The sequence below is a fragment of the Mastigoproctus giganteus genome, chromosome 1 (genome assembly GCF_048544385.1).
Source record: "Mastigoproctus giganteus isolate SK-2022 chromosome 1, ASM4854438v1, whole genome shotgun sequence".
In the NCBI taxonomy this organism is placed as follows: Eukaryota; Metazoa; Arthropoda; class Arachnida; order Uropygi; family Thelyphonidae; genus Mastigoproctus; species Mastigoproctus giganteus.
Genome location: NC_143575.1, coordinates 260,531,297 through 260,545,461, shown reverse-complemented (window position 1 = coordinate 260,545,461; position 14,165 = coordinate 260,531,297). Strand labels below are relative to the sequence as shown.

Below are 14,165 nucleotides of genomic sequence, written 5' to 3'. Positions count from 1 at the left end.
TTTTTTCAGCCTGGTCTGTACTTGTTAACAGGAGAGACTGCTTCTACAGGGATGGGATACACTTAAATAGAAAGGGTGCAATAATATTTGCTGATGCTATCGAGGCAGTGTTAGGTGGGTCGGAAAACTGCTAGCTTGGGGTGATACAAGGACTAATAGATTAACAGTAGCCACTGGCAGAGGTGAAAGTGATTCTTGCACTGCTTCTATTGGAATGAGCAGAAGCCTGGAAAACAAGATGCAGGATATTTCAGAGACTGCTGGGAGTCACTGCGATACAAGTAAACACATGGGTTGTGAATTGCAAGAGATTTTGTTTACTTTACAGGCTGACTTAAATGTTTTCGAAAAATATATGTACACTGATCGAGCGGGGTAAATTTGTAAGAATGCTGTAAATAGATTTCCTTATTGTACATGTGGATAACCCCCATTTAGCTTGTCCTTTTGAAATTCAAACAGTACACAGTAAATGGCATTAACTACTTGCTCTTCTCTGCGAAACAAAAGGCAGAGAGTTGGTTCCTTGTTGCTCGAGGCAGGGATTAACCTAATTGTGAGTACCACGTGCTTCCGATCGCTACTGCTAAAGCATCTAATTATGTCAATCTAAAATTATCAAAAGTAAATTTACCTTAAAGATTCGGGTCCAAATTGTTGTCTCTGTTGTGTAGATGATATCTTTAGCTTTCAGGATATCCCAAATACTTTATACTTCGCTGTATAATTATACTTGAATTTTAAGTAAACGTAGGAGCACAAAACACCTAGACTGTCAGGAGGTGGACATTTTCCTCCTATAGCAATGGACAGTGATCATAGACTACTAGGGGTGCTAGCATCAGTGAAAGAAAGAAAAAAAGAAGGCAAGAGAAGAGGATTATGATATGGAAGCTGAAAAACAAGGATACAGGAAAAAAAAGTATAAAGAAAAGATAGAAAAACTGAGGCCTTAGAATGAAGTGTACAAGTTGCAGATAGGAATGGGAAGAATTTAATCAGGCTTCGGTTGTGCCTGCAGGAAGTGCATGTGGCAGGATAAGCAGTGTGAGGAGATGGAAGGAGATACAATGGTGAAACAAGAGAAAGTAAAAGCTAATCTAAGGAACAATAGGGCCTTTAAAAAGAGATGTAAGAACCAAACGGATGGTCAGAGAGAGTATATGAAGCAAAAAGGGATGCAAAGAGAATAGCAAAGAAGGGAAGAAGAAATGGTTGGAGAGTTGGCCATAAGATCTGCAGTATGTTAATAATGAGAAAAAGATGTTACAGGGATTAGTAAAGAATAGGAGGAGGAAGGTTAGGATGGAACAATATTACCTGTACAATGAAATGGGAAGAATAATTATAAATGAAGAAATAAGAACGAAGCAGAAAGACTATTTTAGGAGACTACTGAACATCAGAGAAAAAGGAGATACAATGGAAGAAGAGGTAGGGGAAAAAGAGGAGGGAAGAGAGGAATATCAAGAAGTGAAGTGGTATCAGCACTGGAAAAGATAAAAGGGGTAACTTGCCAGGGTGTGATGAAGTGACTGCAGAAATGGTAAGATGTGCTGGTCAAGCAGAGTTGCATGGATATGCAGAGTAATGAAAGTTGAAAGTAGTATGGGAGGAGAAAAGGATACCAAGAGACTGGAAAAGAGGATTGATTATGCCAAATAATAAAAAAGGGAACAGGAAAAAGTGTGAGAGTTATAGAGGGATCACCCTGACTAGTCACATAGGGAAACTGTACAAAAGAATAGTAGAGAGTAGGATGGGGGAAGAACAAAGTGGCTTCAGAAAAGGCAGATTGACCATGGATCTAGTTCTTGCTGAGAGACAAATGATCAAAAAATATTACAAGTATGGAAGGGATCTGTGCATGGCTTTTTTTTTTTTTTTTTTTTTTTTTTTTTTTTTTGGATATTGAAGAGGCATATGGTAGTTTAGAGAGGCAAAGTATGGGAAGTGCATTAAGGAAACAGGGAGTAGGTCATTAATAAAGAGTATTAAAAGTCTATATATAGGGACTGAAATCTGTGTAAAAACAATAGTTGGAAACAAGCTGATTTAAAATTAATAAAGGGTTGAAAGAGGATATTGTACTCTCACCTCTGCTGTTTATGCTAGTAATGGATGATATAGCAAATGCTATTGAGAAAAGGATTGGAACAGAAAAAAAATGAAAGTGAAAACTGGAAGGAGGAGGCAAAGAAACACAAAGCTTAGTATGCTAAGAGTAATGCAGTGAGAATGACAAGGAAAGAGGAGAGGATTAACATCTTGAGGAAAAGAAGCTAGAAGTGGATAGTTTCAGATATTTAGGGAATACAGTAGATAAAGGGAGAATTGATAAGAGGATGAATAGACCAGATAAGTTGATAAGACCAGACCAGGGATGACTGTTTTATAATTGTGTAAAGGATCTAGTTTGGAGAAAAGAGGTATCTGAGAAGTGCAAGATGGTACTCTATAGAATTTATTATGTATCAATAATAACCTATGGATCAGAATCATGGGTAAAGGGAGAAGGATATTATCAGAATGCAGGTGATGAAATGAAGTTTCTGGGGTATGTATTTTGGGAAGACTAGTGGGGGAGGGGGGGGAGAGAGAGAGAGAGAGAGAGAGAGAGAGAGAGAGAGAGAGAGAGAATAAGAAATGAGGCCATTCAGGAGAAAGTTGGAGAAGAACGATTACAAGAAATGATTGAGAGAAATAGACCGAGATGGTTTGGACACAAAAAGAGAATGGAGGATAACAGACTGCCAAAAAGGATGTTAGAAATGAAAATGGAAGGTAAGAGACTAAGAGGAGGGTCGGGAAGAAGGTGGCAAAAAGAAAAGAGGAGTTTGCTGGGGAAATAGAGAAAAATGGTGGGAAGATAGACCTAAACAGAGAAGACTGGTTTCCTTATTGACCCAGCAAGAAACTGGAATGACAACAGATAAGTAAGTAAATAATAAATTTTCTGTTTATATTCCATTTATAACATTTAATCAAAGGTAAGTGAAGCACATTTTGAGATGGTATAGGCACATAGAAAGGATGGACAAAAAAAGATTAGCAACAGATACTCAAAGCCAAAATGAATGGTAATAGACCTATAGGAAGACTACAAAAAAGGTAGACTGATGGTGTTAAGCCAGAATTACAAGGAAGGGGGCTTAAATCTTTAGCTATAGCCAGTGGTGTATTCGTACTGGAACGCTGTTCCGGTACTTTTTTCTAAGTGTCATAATAGAAAATCATTAAATTTATACACCTAATATTATGAAACAATGGCATAATCAAAGGGGAGGGAGAAATAATATCTATTTTACCCATTGCTACTAAAAATATATATTAATAGTAATCTTTAAAATTAATAGATTTTAAAGAATGGAGATGCATTCTTTATATTATGTATAAATTAATAGAATAGAACTATAAATTAATAGAATGGAGATGCAACATCAGAAGTTCATGGAAATAACCATTTTCAAATATTTATGGACAAGCTGTACACTTTGTACAGTCAATATCCAAAAAACCAGAGAGAAATAGAAGCATGCACTACCAAGTATTCACGAAGAAATTAAAAGGATTGGATGGGTATTTAATGTAAGGTGGGTGGTCAGCTCCTTTAGGACAGTATCAGCAGTTTGGCAAAATTTTGCATCTTTATGCCATCATTTTGAAAATGCCAGTAAAGATAAGAACCGAAACAAAACTGAACAATCCATGTTCAACGGATTATATAAATGAATTTCGTCCAATCAGTTTGTTCTAATTTTAGCCCTGATGTACAATGTATTGTTTGATCTATCGATTCTTTGAGTCACTGGAAAAAAGAGATACAACAATAGTATATGCAGACAAATTGATTCATTGTACAATTCGTTGCTTGGAATTTTTAAAAGATCCTCAAAAAGGAAAAAAGTTGTTAGAAACCTCAGATGCTATTGAAAAAATGCAATTATTTTCAGTAACATTAAAGGACAATAACAAAGTAACATTAATTCACAGAAATCAATTTCTAAACAGTATTATTAATAATATGAAGCATAGGCTGAGTGTTAGTACAGATTCTACTGAATTTACTGAAGGAATTTCAACTTCAGACATTATAAAAAAGAGTTGTGAATCCTTGAACCAAGCGAATGGCCATCTGAAATTGATCTTGGATTTGGAGAAAATGAAATAGAATCTTTCTGTAAACATTTTAATTTATCTTTCACAAAATGTTTGAATGCCTACAGGGATTATTTAGCTAATGGTGGTCGTAGCGTGCCCACAGATTTGGAAAATTTAAAAACATTCCAAAATTATAGCTTGCAGTTCTTCTGAATGCAAGCTTGGCTTCAGCAGTATGAGTTTAATATTAACTGGGAAGAGATCCCGTATTCTTGTCGAACATGTGGCAAGTTGTTGTTTATTAAACTAAACGGTACACCATTAGAATTATGGAATCCAAATTTTTATGTCCGAACTTGGTTGCAGTCTCATCATTCTGCTGTTGACCAACAAACAAAAAAGGGGGGGGGGGGGCAGTCACACAAGAATACGTAATCGATTCTGTATGGGAATTTCTAATTCACTTTTTTTTTCGTTTTTTCAATTTTTGTTTTCATTTTTTTCTTTTCTGATTTTTTGTCTTTGTTTTTTACTTTAGAAATTTTTATTTAATAGTTATAAATAAATACTGAACAAATATTCTAATCTTTGACTTATTTATTTTTGCAAATGAAAAAAGCATAGGTGACTATATGTAGTTAATCGATGAGCATTCTGGTACTATTTTTGTTAGCAATACACCTCTGGCTATAGCTAGACTAACAGGAAATAATACAGCACAGAGAAAAATAATGAATGGAAGGCAGATAATCCAAGTTTAATTGTACTATCATAGTGACCTGTACCAACACTGAGTACAACAGATTTGTAGATAATGATAATTTACATATTATATAGAAATTGATTGCAGACATTTGTCTTATCAGTGACTTGTTTCCTGACATTCATTCTTATTGGATGTGTCTGTTTGATAGCTCATTAAAACAGAAAGTAATCTTTTTATTCATAAAAGGCAGAATAAAGATCTACACTACTTTGTTAATCATTCTGACATAAATAACTTTACCTGGTATACTTACTTGGCCAAAGAATGCTACCCTGTAAAACCTTCCTAACAACCGTTTTCCTGATTTATTTACTTCCACAATTTTACTAAAAGCATTATGAAGTGTCTTGTAGCATGATGCTAATGCCTAAACAGAAAATAATAAAAAGAACTGTATGCGACAGACACACTTAATCTGGAAAATAAAAATCAACTCTCTAACAACTTTTTTGTCATTAAGATTTGGTTAACATATATTAAACAACTGGGGTCATTCAAATATATACATACACATGTCTGGTTTTTCTATTTCTGAAATGGCTGTACTCTATAGAGTTCATTTGGCATGGCCAAATGAACTCATTACAGTCAATAAGTGGAAACAATTTAATCAATGTGGAAACAATTTAATAGTCAATAAGGGAAACAATTTAATCGATATTTCATATCACATACCAATATTGTTTATGGTATTTGAAGTCTGATGAATGTATATGCACTGATTTCAAGGTGATTTTTAGGCAAGTCTTCAAAATACAGTACTTCTTTCATTACCGATGGATGACTTTCTGGTTCTAAATGATCAAGTCAGGTCATCTTTCCATTTTTAATGATAAAAGATAAGCTTAATAAGAATTCAGGGCAAAAGCTTCAGACCATGGGAAAATTTACAGACATATAAGTTAGTGCAAATGCATCATGTCTGTATGCAGTAAATAAATTTAGTAAATTAATAAGAGGAGTTTACCTCAATATAGTACGTAGAACACATCCATATGATACCCTCCATAAATTAAAACGGAAAAAACGAAAAAATCGACAACTTACCGGTACATTAAAGTAAAATATAAATAATTAAATAATCAATTTAACACAATTCAAAATCAATTTAAAACAATTAAAATTCAAATTAACGCAATTGGAAGAATCTAACGAAAATATTCAAAACGATTTTCCTTCCTGTGACTGCATGGCCTCAGACTGCAGTAAATAAAACAAAATTATAATAGTGGCATCATTTCATTACATCTCATATTGTGAATGCCTTCACAATGAGTTGCCTATTCAGTTATACTTTAACTAAGTAATGCTTCCCCAATAGAAAAGACTATTGTTACTTATTCTCAATGGATATCACCACCACCTAGAGGCAGTTTCTAGACTATCTAGAAAGGGTCATCGAGATGGTGGGCAGGTACCCTGATGATACAGTATAAGAGCTGACAACCCAGTTGTGAAATTAAGCCCACAATATGAGAGATGCCAAATGGTGATTAGTAGTTTAGAACTTAATAAAGATTCAGAGTAAAGGCCTCAGACTGCAGGAATTATACTATTTGTACATTATTTTTCATATACAAAATTTACAGACATATAAGTCATTGTAGGGACTTAGAGGGGAACAGGTATCCTGTGTGTTATCAGACACTCAGCCTAAAACATTGATGGATCCAATATCTCTCTATTACAGAAGATTTAGGAGAAGTCCGGTTGGCCTGCCTCCCTAAAATCCACTCATGCACACCTTCTCGATGGTAAGCCCTATTACGTCACTTAGGTGGCAATGAACGTGTAGAGTGGTTCTCTTCAAGACGCCTGGTCAGCGTGAAGAGGAAAAGACCAAACCCTCCAGCATATGAAAGCACGACGAAACAAATGGCCCTCAGTCCCGAGCAGCTCACTCTCCCTCTTACAGCAGCAAGAGGATCAGAGTGGAAGCAGAGGGTGCTAAGAATCTCTGGGTACGACCAGGCTGCCATGCACGGAAACTGAACTTGGCCTGTTATAACGTAAGAACACTCATCGGTGAAGACAGGATATTAGAGCTGGAAAAGGAATTAGAAAATTTGAATTGAAATATCATCGGTTTGGCTGAAACAAGAAGAAGAAATGAATCATTTATAAGTTTATCAAGTGGAAATCTGCTGTACACCAATGGAAACAGTGAAAGGAGTGAGAGTGGAGTTGGGGTTCTGGTCCATAAAGATTTTAAAAACAACATTTTGGAATTCAAAAGTACATCACCAAGAGTGTCAAGACTAATACTCAAGATTTCTAAGAGATACAAGCTAAAGATTATAATGATTTATGCACCAACATGGAGCCATGATGATGAAGAGGTTGAAGAAATGTACACCGAAATTGAGTCTTCTAGATGAGCAGAAAACCCACTACACTATTATTATGGGAGACTTCAATGCTAAGGTTGGAAAAAGACAAAACAGCGCAGAAAGGGGAACTATAGGAAATTTTGGAATTGGTGAAAGAAATGAAAGAGGTGAAAGACTTGTGGAACTTGCAGAATCTCAAGGACTGTCAGTAATGAACACTTTTTTCAAGAAAAGGGTGAACAGAAAGTGGACATGGAAGAGTCCAAATGGATTAACTACTAATGAAATTGACTTCATCCTCACTAACAGAAGATATATTGTGAATGATGTTACCATCCTGAATAAGGTAAATGTTGGAAGTGATCACAGAATAGTAAGATGTACACTTCATATAGATGTAGGAAAGGAAAGGAAAAAAACTGACTCGAGTAAATAATACAAAGGTCTCTGAGATAACAGAAGAGGAGAAAAAGCAGTATGTACTGGAACTTAAGAACAAGTATGAGCTTCTGTAGACTGCTGAGGACCAAGATATCAACGAGGAATATTACAACTTTTTGAAAGTGATAAAACCCAAGAAACCTATAGGGAAAAAGATATCCAAAGAAGAAAAAATTAGTCAAGAAACACTTGTCATGATGAACCGAAGACGACAAATGAAAAGCAAGAAAAACACTGACAGGGAGAAAATTGAGTATACTGAGTTATGCAAAGGCATTAGAAAGAGACTCAGAGAGGACATAAGAAGATTTAACACAAGAAAAGTAGAACAAGCATTAAGGGAAAACAAAGGATTTAAATCAGCAGCCATGAGCAGTAATACAGAAAGACAAATGATACTGAAACTGAAGAATAGCGATGGTGTACTTATAAACAGCAGAAAAGGCCTAATTCAAATAGCAGAACACTACTATAGAGAATTATACAAGGAGCAGGGGAATGATGCCAGCAGTGGGAAGATGGATTGCAAAGTAGCAACACATACGACATACCCAATATTCTTCCTGATGAGGTAGAACATGCATTGAAGAAAATGAAGAATCAGAAAGCCCCGGGGGAAGATGAAGTTACTGTAGAATTGTTAAAATTGGGAGGAAGAGACATAACACAAAAATTGGCAAGGCTCTTCACAAAGTGCATTAGAAAAGGTGTGATGCCTAAGCAGTGGAATAATGCAATCATAGTTTTGCTGCATAAGAAAGGAGATAAATCAGAAATTGGAAATTATAGACCAATTAGCTTGTTATCCCACATCTACAAGTTGTTCACAAGGATCATTACTAACAGATTAGAAAGAATACTTGATGAGAATCAACCGAAAGAGTAAGCTGGCTTTAGGACAGGATTCTCAACTATGGATCACCTTCAACGTAATATCACAGCTAATAGAGAAAGCAAATGAATATAAAACACCATTATGCCTGGCATTTGACTCCATACAGCATAAGGCAATGTTTCGGGCACTGGAAAGACAAGGCATAGATACCCCATATATTATGATTTTGAAGAAAATATATGAGAGTGCTACCTCCTTTATTAGACTAGACAAAGACAGTAGGAAATTTAAAATTGAGAAAGGAGTTCGACAAGGAGACACTATCTTTGAAGCTGTTTACTGCTGCCCTTGAGGAAGCTTTCAGAAGATTATTCTGGTCGCAGAAAGGAGTCAATGTGAACGGAGAGTACCTAAACCATTTAAGATTTGCAGATGACATTGTGGTCATAAGCCATGATCCCAAAGAATTAGAGGAAAATCTTAATCAGTTAGGCACAGCTAGTAAGGATTTTAGACTAAAGATGAATATGGCTAAAACAAAAGTAATGATGAACAAGTATGCCACAGAAAGGGAAATAATGATTGAAGGAGCAGTAATTGAAAAGGTGGAGTCATATACTTATCTGGGACAAGTTATTAACTGTAATAATGATAAATGGCTGGAAGTCAAGAGAAGAATAAATTTTGGATGGATAGCATTCAGGAAATATAGTCACATACTAAAGAGCAATATCCCAGTTTGTCTGAAACGTAAAACAATGACCCAATGTATACTCCCCACCATGACTTATGGAAGTGAAACTTGGGCACTCACCAAAAGAATGGAAGAGAAGATGAGAACTACACAGAAAAGAATGGAACGAATCATATTGGGAATCAGACTGTTAGATAAGAAAAGAAACACATGGATTAGGCAACAAACTCAAGTAAAGGACATTCTTATCAAAACTAAAGAACTAAAATGGTCTTGGGCAGGACACACAGCTCGAAGACATGATGACAGATGGACTAAGAAAATAACAGAATGGTATCCAAGAGGAGCTAGAAGAAAACCTAGAAGACAAAGGCGGAGATGGATAGATGAAATTCATGAGTTTGTGGGTAGTAAACGGATGGCCAGTGCTCAAAACAGAAGGAACTGGAAAGTTGCTGGAGAGGCCTTCATCCTTCAGTGCATTGAAAATGGCTGATGATGATGATGAAGTCATTGTAAATGCATCGTGTCCATATGCAGTAAATTAACTGAAATTATTGTAGTGGCATCACAGTCTGAGGTTTTTGCCCTGAATTTTGCATGATGCATTTGCACTAACTTATATGTCTGTGAAAAATAAGCTTACAATTCATATTACATAAAAATCAAGCCAACCAATCTAAAAACCAAGTACCTAACATATACTTCTATATTGATAAACAAAAATTACGAAAGTCAATAAATAATGTTGTTGCATCATAATATAATGTATAGAAGTACATTATATTATGATGCAACAGTATTATCTATGAACTTAATAAAGCCTGCAATTTCTGATATATGCAAATTAGCTATTCAGTCCAAAAAGCTGATGGTAAACATAATAAAATAATTTTTCAACAAGCTTTATTTTAAATTAAATATCACACTCAAAACTAACTGTTATTGGATCAACAGTTATGTCTAAACAGAAAGTTCATTATTAGTGACATTTCTTGATGAAAAATCAAATCAGCTATCTTTTCTACTAATAAAAGTTCTTAAAAAAGTGTCATATACAGATCTGCCTCTTAAGAAGTTAGAGGGAGAAAGCTTTTCAATAATACCGTCCAATACAATGAGTTAATATGGAGAATATTATTCAGAGGCTGGCATTATTTATTTTTTTTTTTTATTACAAAAAAGCATTTTTCTGAAGATACAGTTTACATAATTACAATTTTCTCAATATCCTAATTAAAAACAATAAAATATTAGAATTTTTTATAATTACATGAAAACACATAAAGCTAAATTAATGCATACAAAAACAGAAAAATAAATATATAACACAATAGCTGAAAAATGCAAGAGTAATACTTACATCAAAATTTCTTCGTTTTTCATAGATGGGTGTGATTAACTTATAAACTTCAGCCATAATTTCATATCTTTCTGCTTGTTCTAATACTTCAACACACAGTTCTAGTCTTTCAAGTAAGGAATCCTAAAGAGAAAAAGATATATATATTTTTTAAAATATCAAAAATTATCCTTGATAGAAGAACATTTTTAGGTGCATATGTGAAGAATGAATAAAAAGTCCTGATAACAGAGTCCTCAGAAATTAAGACTACTAGAAAAATGCTAACAATTTATTTTAAAATATACTCTTAAACTTAATATACTTCAATTGTCAAATTTTCCTTCTAAGCAGAACTCTACAATTTGACTAGTCTACACAGTTGTTTTCAATGTTTAAAAAATATAGGGTGGTTATAATTAAACTACCCCTAGATAGGGCTGTCTGAAGAAAATGTATTAAATTAAATAAAATTAAAACTTTCAACAAGTTTGTGGCATACAGAAAAGAAAAAAAACAAAAACAAAAAAGAAATATTACTTCAAAAGTCTGCCAGCAAAGAATAATTGTGTTGCTATAGCCAAGTGAACAGGTAGAGAAGTATGTGCATTTGACAGTGGTTGAACCCTGTGGGACTACTAAAGTAGTAATGTTCTTGTATTTTCCCTATCTTGCAAACTCTGCAGACCTTATGTGGTTGTCCCAGAGTATAAACAGAAAATTTAACTTCAACTGGAGAAATATGCACAAACAAATTTCATCATCCAACTTTCTAAATTACATTTTGTTCACATAACTCTAATAGATAATGCTTTCTGAAAACCAAACTGGTTCTAAAGCTATTGTGATACCTTTCTTGCACTGTATCTTACTTCCAGAAAAAAGTAATTTATAATTATTGTTAAGCTGCAGCTTATCTATATTTAAATTCTTTGTTCTGACAAAGACAACTGTTAGAGACAATTTCGTTGTGATAATATCAGCTGTAACCCCAGGGGCTCACATCTGGTGAGTATGGGCTTGGCACACTCAGGGTCCTGAGCTGGATATCATCATCATTCTTCTTCTTCTTCTCTCTCTCTCTGGTTAACTCAGAAATTCTTTTTTTTGGCTGGTGCAGCATAAGCCTCAGGCTTCCTTACACCATATGGCGAATAATAATAATATTATAGTAACCTAGTTCTTTTACTGCTACTTCTTTGCCATTTAAGCTTCTAATCTTTATGGCTGTTCCTGTTGTATATTTGTCACTTTGTATCCTGGATCTCTGACAAGCACAGTGAGGACCTTGTTGACACAAGTGATGCCCCAGCCAGTATGAGTCCCAATTAGTTTGTCCTACCATAGTGATGTTTCACTCAATTTATCTAATTTGGTCAGCTAGTCCCATATACTGGTAGTTAATCTTCATGCATTCAATAGCCATACAGCTGCCTCCCCATTAACAAATTACACCACAAGAAGGTGAGGAATGGACACTGGGTCTAGATCTGAATGCACTCCCTACAAAGCCTAACTTAAAAGATGAGGGGACGAGGGATCTCCTCCTGATCAGACAGCCTCAGACTCTTCAGTGACACAAGAGTGTGACATTTACATTATTTTTCAATAAAACAAATTCAAAATAGACTAGACTAATCTTATAATTGCTACAATAATAATATCTGCAAACACATGGGAATCATAAAATACAGATCAGTGATAAACATACACAGTACCTTGGAGTTTGTGTTTATAAAACAGGGAGAAAAGTTGGACAATTATTAAAACAGAGACAATTATTAAAATAATGGAAACAGTTCATAATTCAATACCTCACTATATTCCACATCATGTGCTCCTGAGTCTTCCTTCAGATTAGATTCATCTTGTTCTACATTTGGTGAAATGTACCTAAATGCACTGCAGCCTTGAGGAAAGAGGCCTATTGGGGAAAGAAAAAAAAAATAAAATAAAAAAAAGCATTTTCACTTCTCCAAGTAAAAAAATATATATTATGCCATTATACTTTTGCTACCAGTTATAATATATATATATATATATATGGTCTGCCATTCATTTTTTGCAACTGAGCAGCCAGGTTTTTTTTTTTTTTTTTTTTTTTTAATAACTGCTCACTGTATATTATGGTGTATAGTGCTCACTCTCTTCTAACTTCTCTATTAATGCTGCTGCCAAAGGTTTTGTTGTTTCATCTGCTCTTCATCTCCAGTACATTACTGATCCTCTTCCACTGACTGGAAATTCCATAAAGTACACAGCTTTGCTGATAACAGCACACTACATTCCACTTTGCAGTTCAACAAACCCTGCTCTGCTGAAACAAATGACTTTTCAGCTATCCACCACCAGTTCCTTAAACGGCAATGGAAAAATTTATAAGTTATACAAATCCCAATCTTGTAAATGACACTGAAATTTCTAGACAAGATCACATATTTTTATTGGGAATAATCCTGACTTCTGACCTCTCTTGGCAGGAGCATATAACAAACATTGCTTCCTCTAAATTAAAAAAAAAAACAAAAAATAAACTGGGTTTGTCTTTCCCTTTAGTTGCTTTTCTTTAAAATAGCTGCTCACTCTTGCACAAATCACAAATCTGGAATGTTGTTCAACAGCTTGGGTGGTTTTCCAAAATCTCTCAAACTCCTAGACTGTCCAAAAGAGAGCAATCAAGTTAATGATCCCTCACAAATTAATTCTACTTCCTATCACACAGACATTTGATTTATGCTACATGTGTTTTTAGAAGCTCTTCTGAATAACTACCTTTAAATTCACCTTTTTCTTCGAAACCAGTCTGAACACATGAACCAATTAGACAACATCCATTTGCAGTTGAATGCCAACTTCACTGAACCAGCATTTTTCCCCACATTTGTCACTTCAGCTTATGTTCTTTGGAGAAACCTTTCAAGTTTATTTTTTCTGAAAAATGCAATTGTCTATGGAAATTGAAGTCCAACATCAAACTGTCTGTCTTCTCAGTCTTCAACTTGTACTAGAGGGTAATAAGGATAATTGGCACTAATGGGTTCCAATATGTGTTGTGTTTGGAGTTGCCATAAGAAACACACACACACACACACACACACACACACACACACACACACACACACACACACAGCACTAAAGTACAATAATAAAATGAAATGTTGTTGTTGGAGGTTTTACGTATCAGCAGATAAAGGCCATTATGCACCAAAATAAAATGAAATATTTTGCATACTTTGAATACCAAGTCCTTCAGGTTTCTGTGAGCAATAATACTAAAAGATCGAACATGCATTATAGCTACTAATATTTGGTCATTTTCTGAGAAAAAATAATTAAAACATTTCCACTCACCTTTTTGCTTCAGGTATTCTGCTTCCAAAGCAGCAATATGTATAAAACAGTGGGAAGCCTGAGAAATAATAAAATAATTTCAATACAATAATGAAGATTATGGGAAAGGCATATATAACTTTAGAGATACTACAAATAAACTACATCTCTCTCTCTCTCTCTCTCTCTCTCTCTCTCTCTCTCTCTCTCTCTCTCTCTCTCTCTCTCTCTCTCTCTCTCTCTCTCTCTCTCTCTCTCTGTGTGTGTGTGTGTGTGTGTGTGTGTGTGTGTGTGTGTGTGTGGTAACAGTGTTAAGGAAAAGGAAA

At 34.8% G+C, this 14,165-nt stretch overlaps 1 protein-coding gene across 1 annotated transcript in view; it reads right to left on the bottom strand.

Moving 5' to 3' along the window:
- The window catches only part of Ziz (dedicator of cytokinesis protein Ziz), a 464,297-nt gene that overhangs the window by 16,402 nt on the left and 433,730 nt on the right, over positions 1-14,165 (bottom strand). Inside the window, 4 exon segments of the mRNA XM_090369931.1 lie at positions 5,121-5,234; positions 10,531-10,653; positions 12,324-12,433; positions 13,849-13,918. Of these exon segments, the coding sequence (XP_090226057.1) occupies positions 5,121-5,234; positions 10,531-10,653; positions 12,324-12,433; positions 13,849-13,918 (417 nt within the window).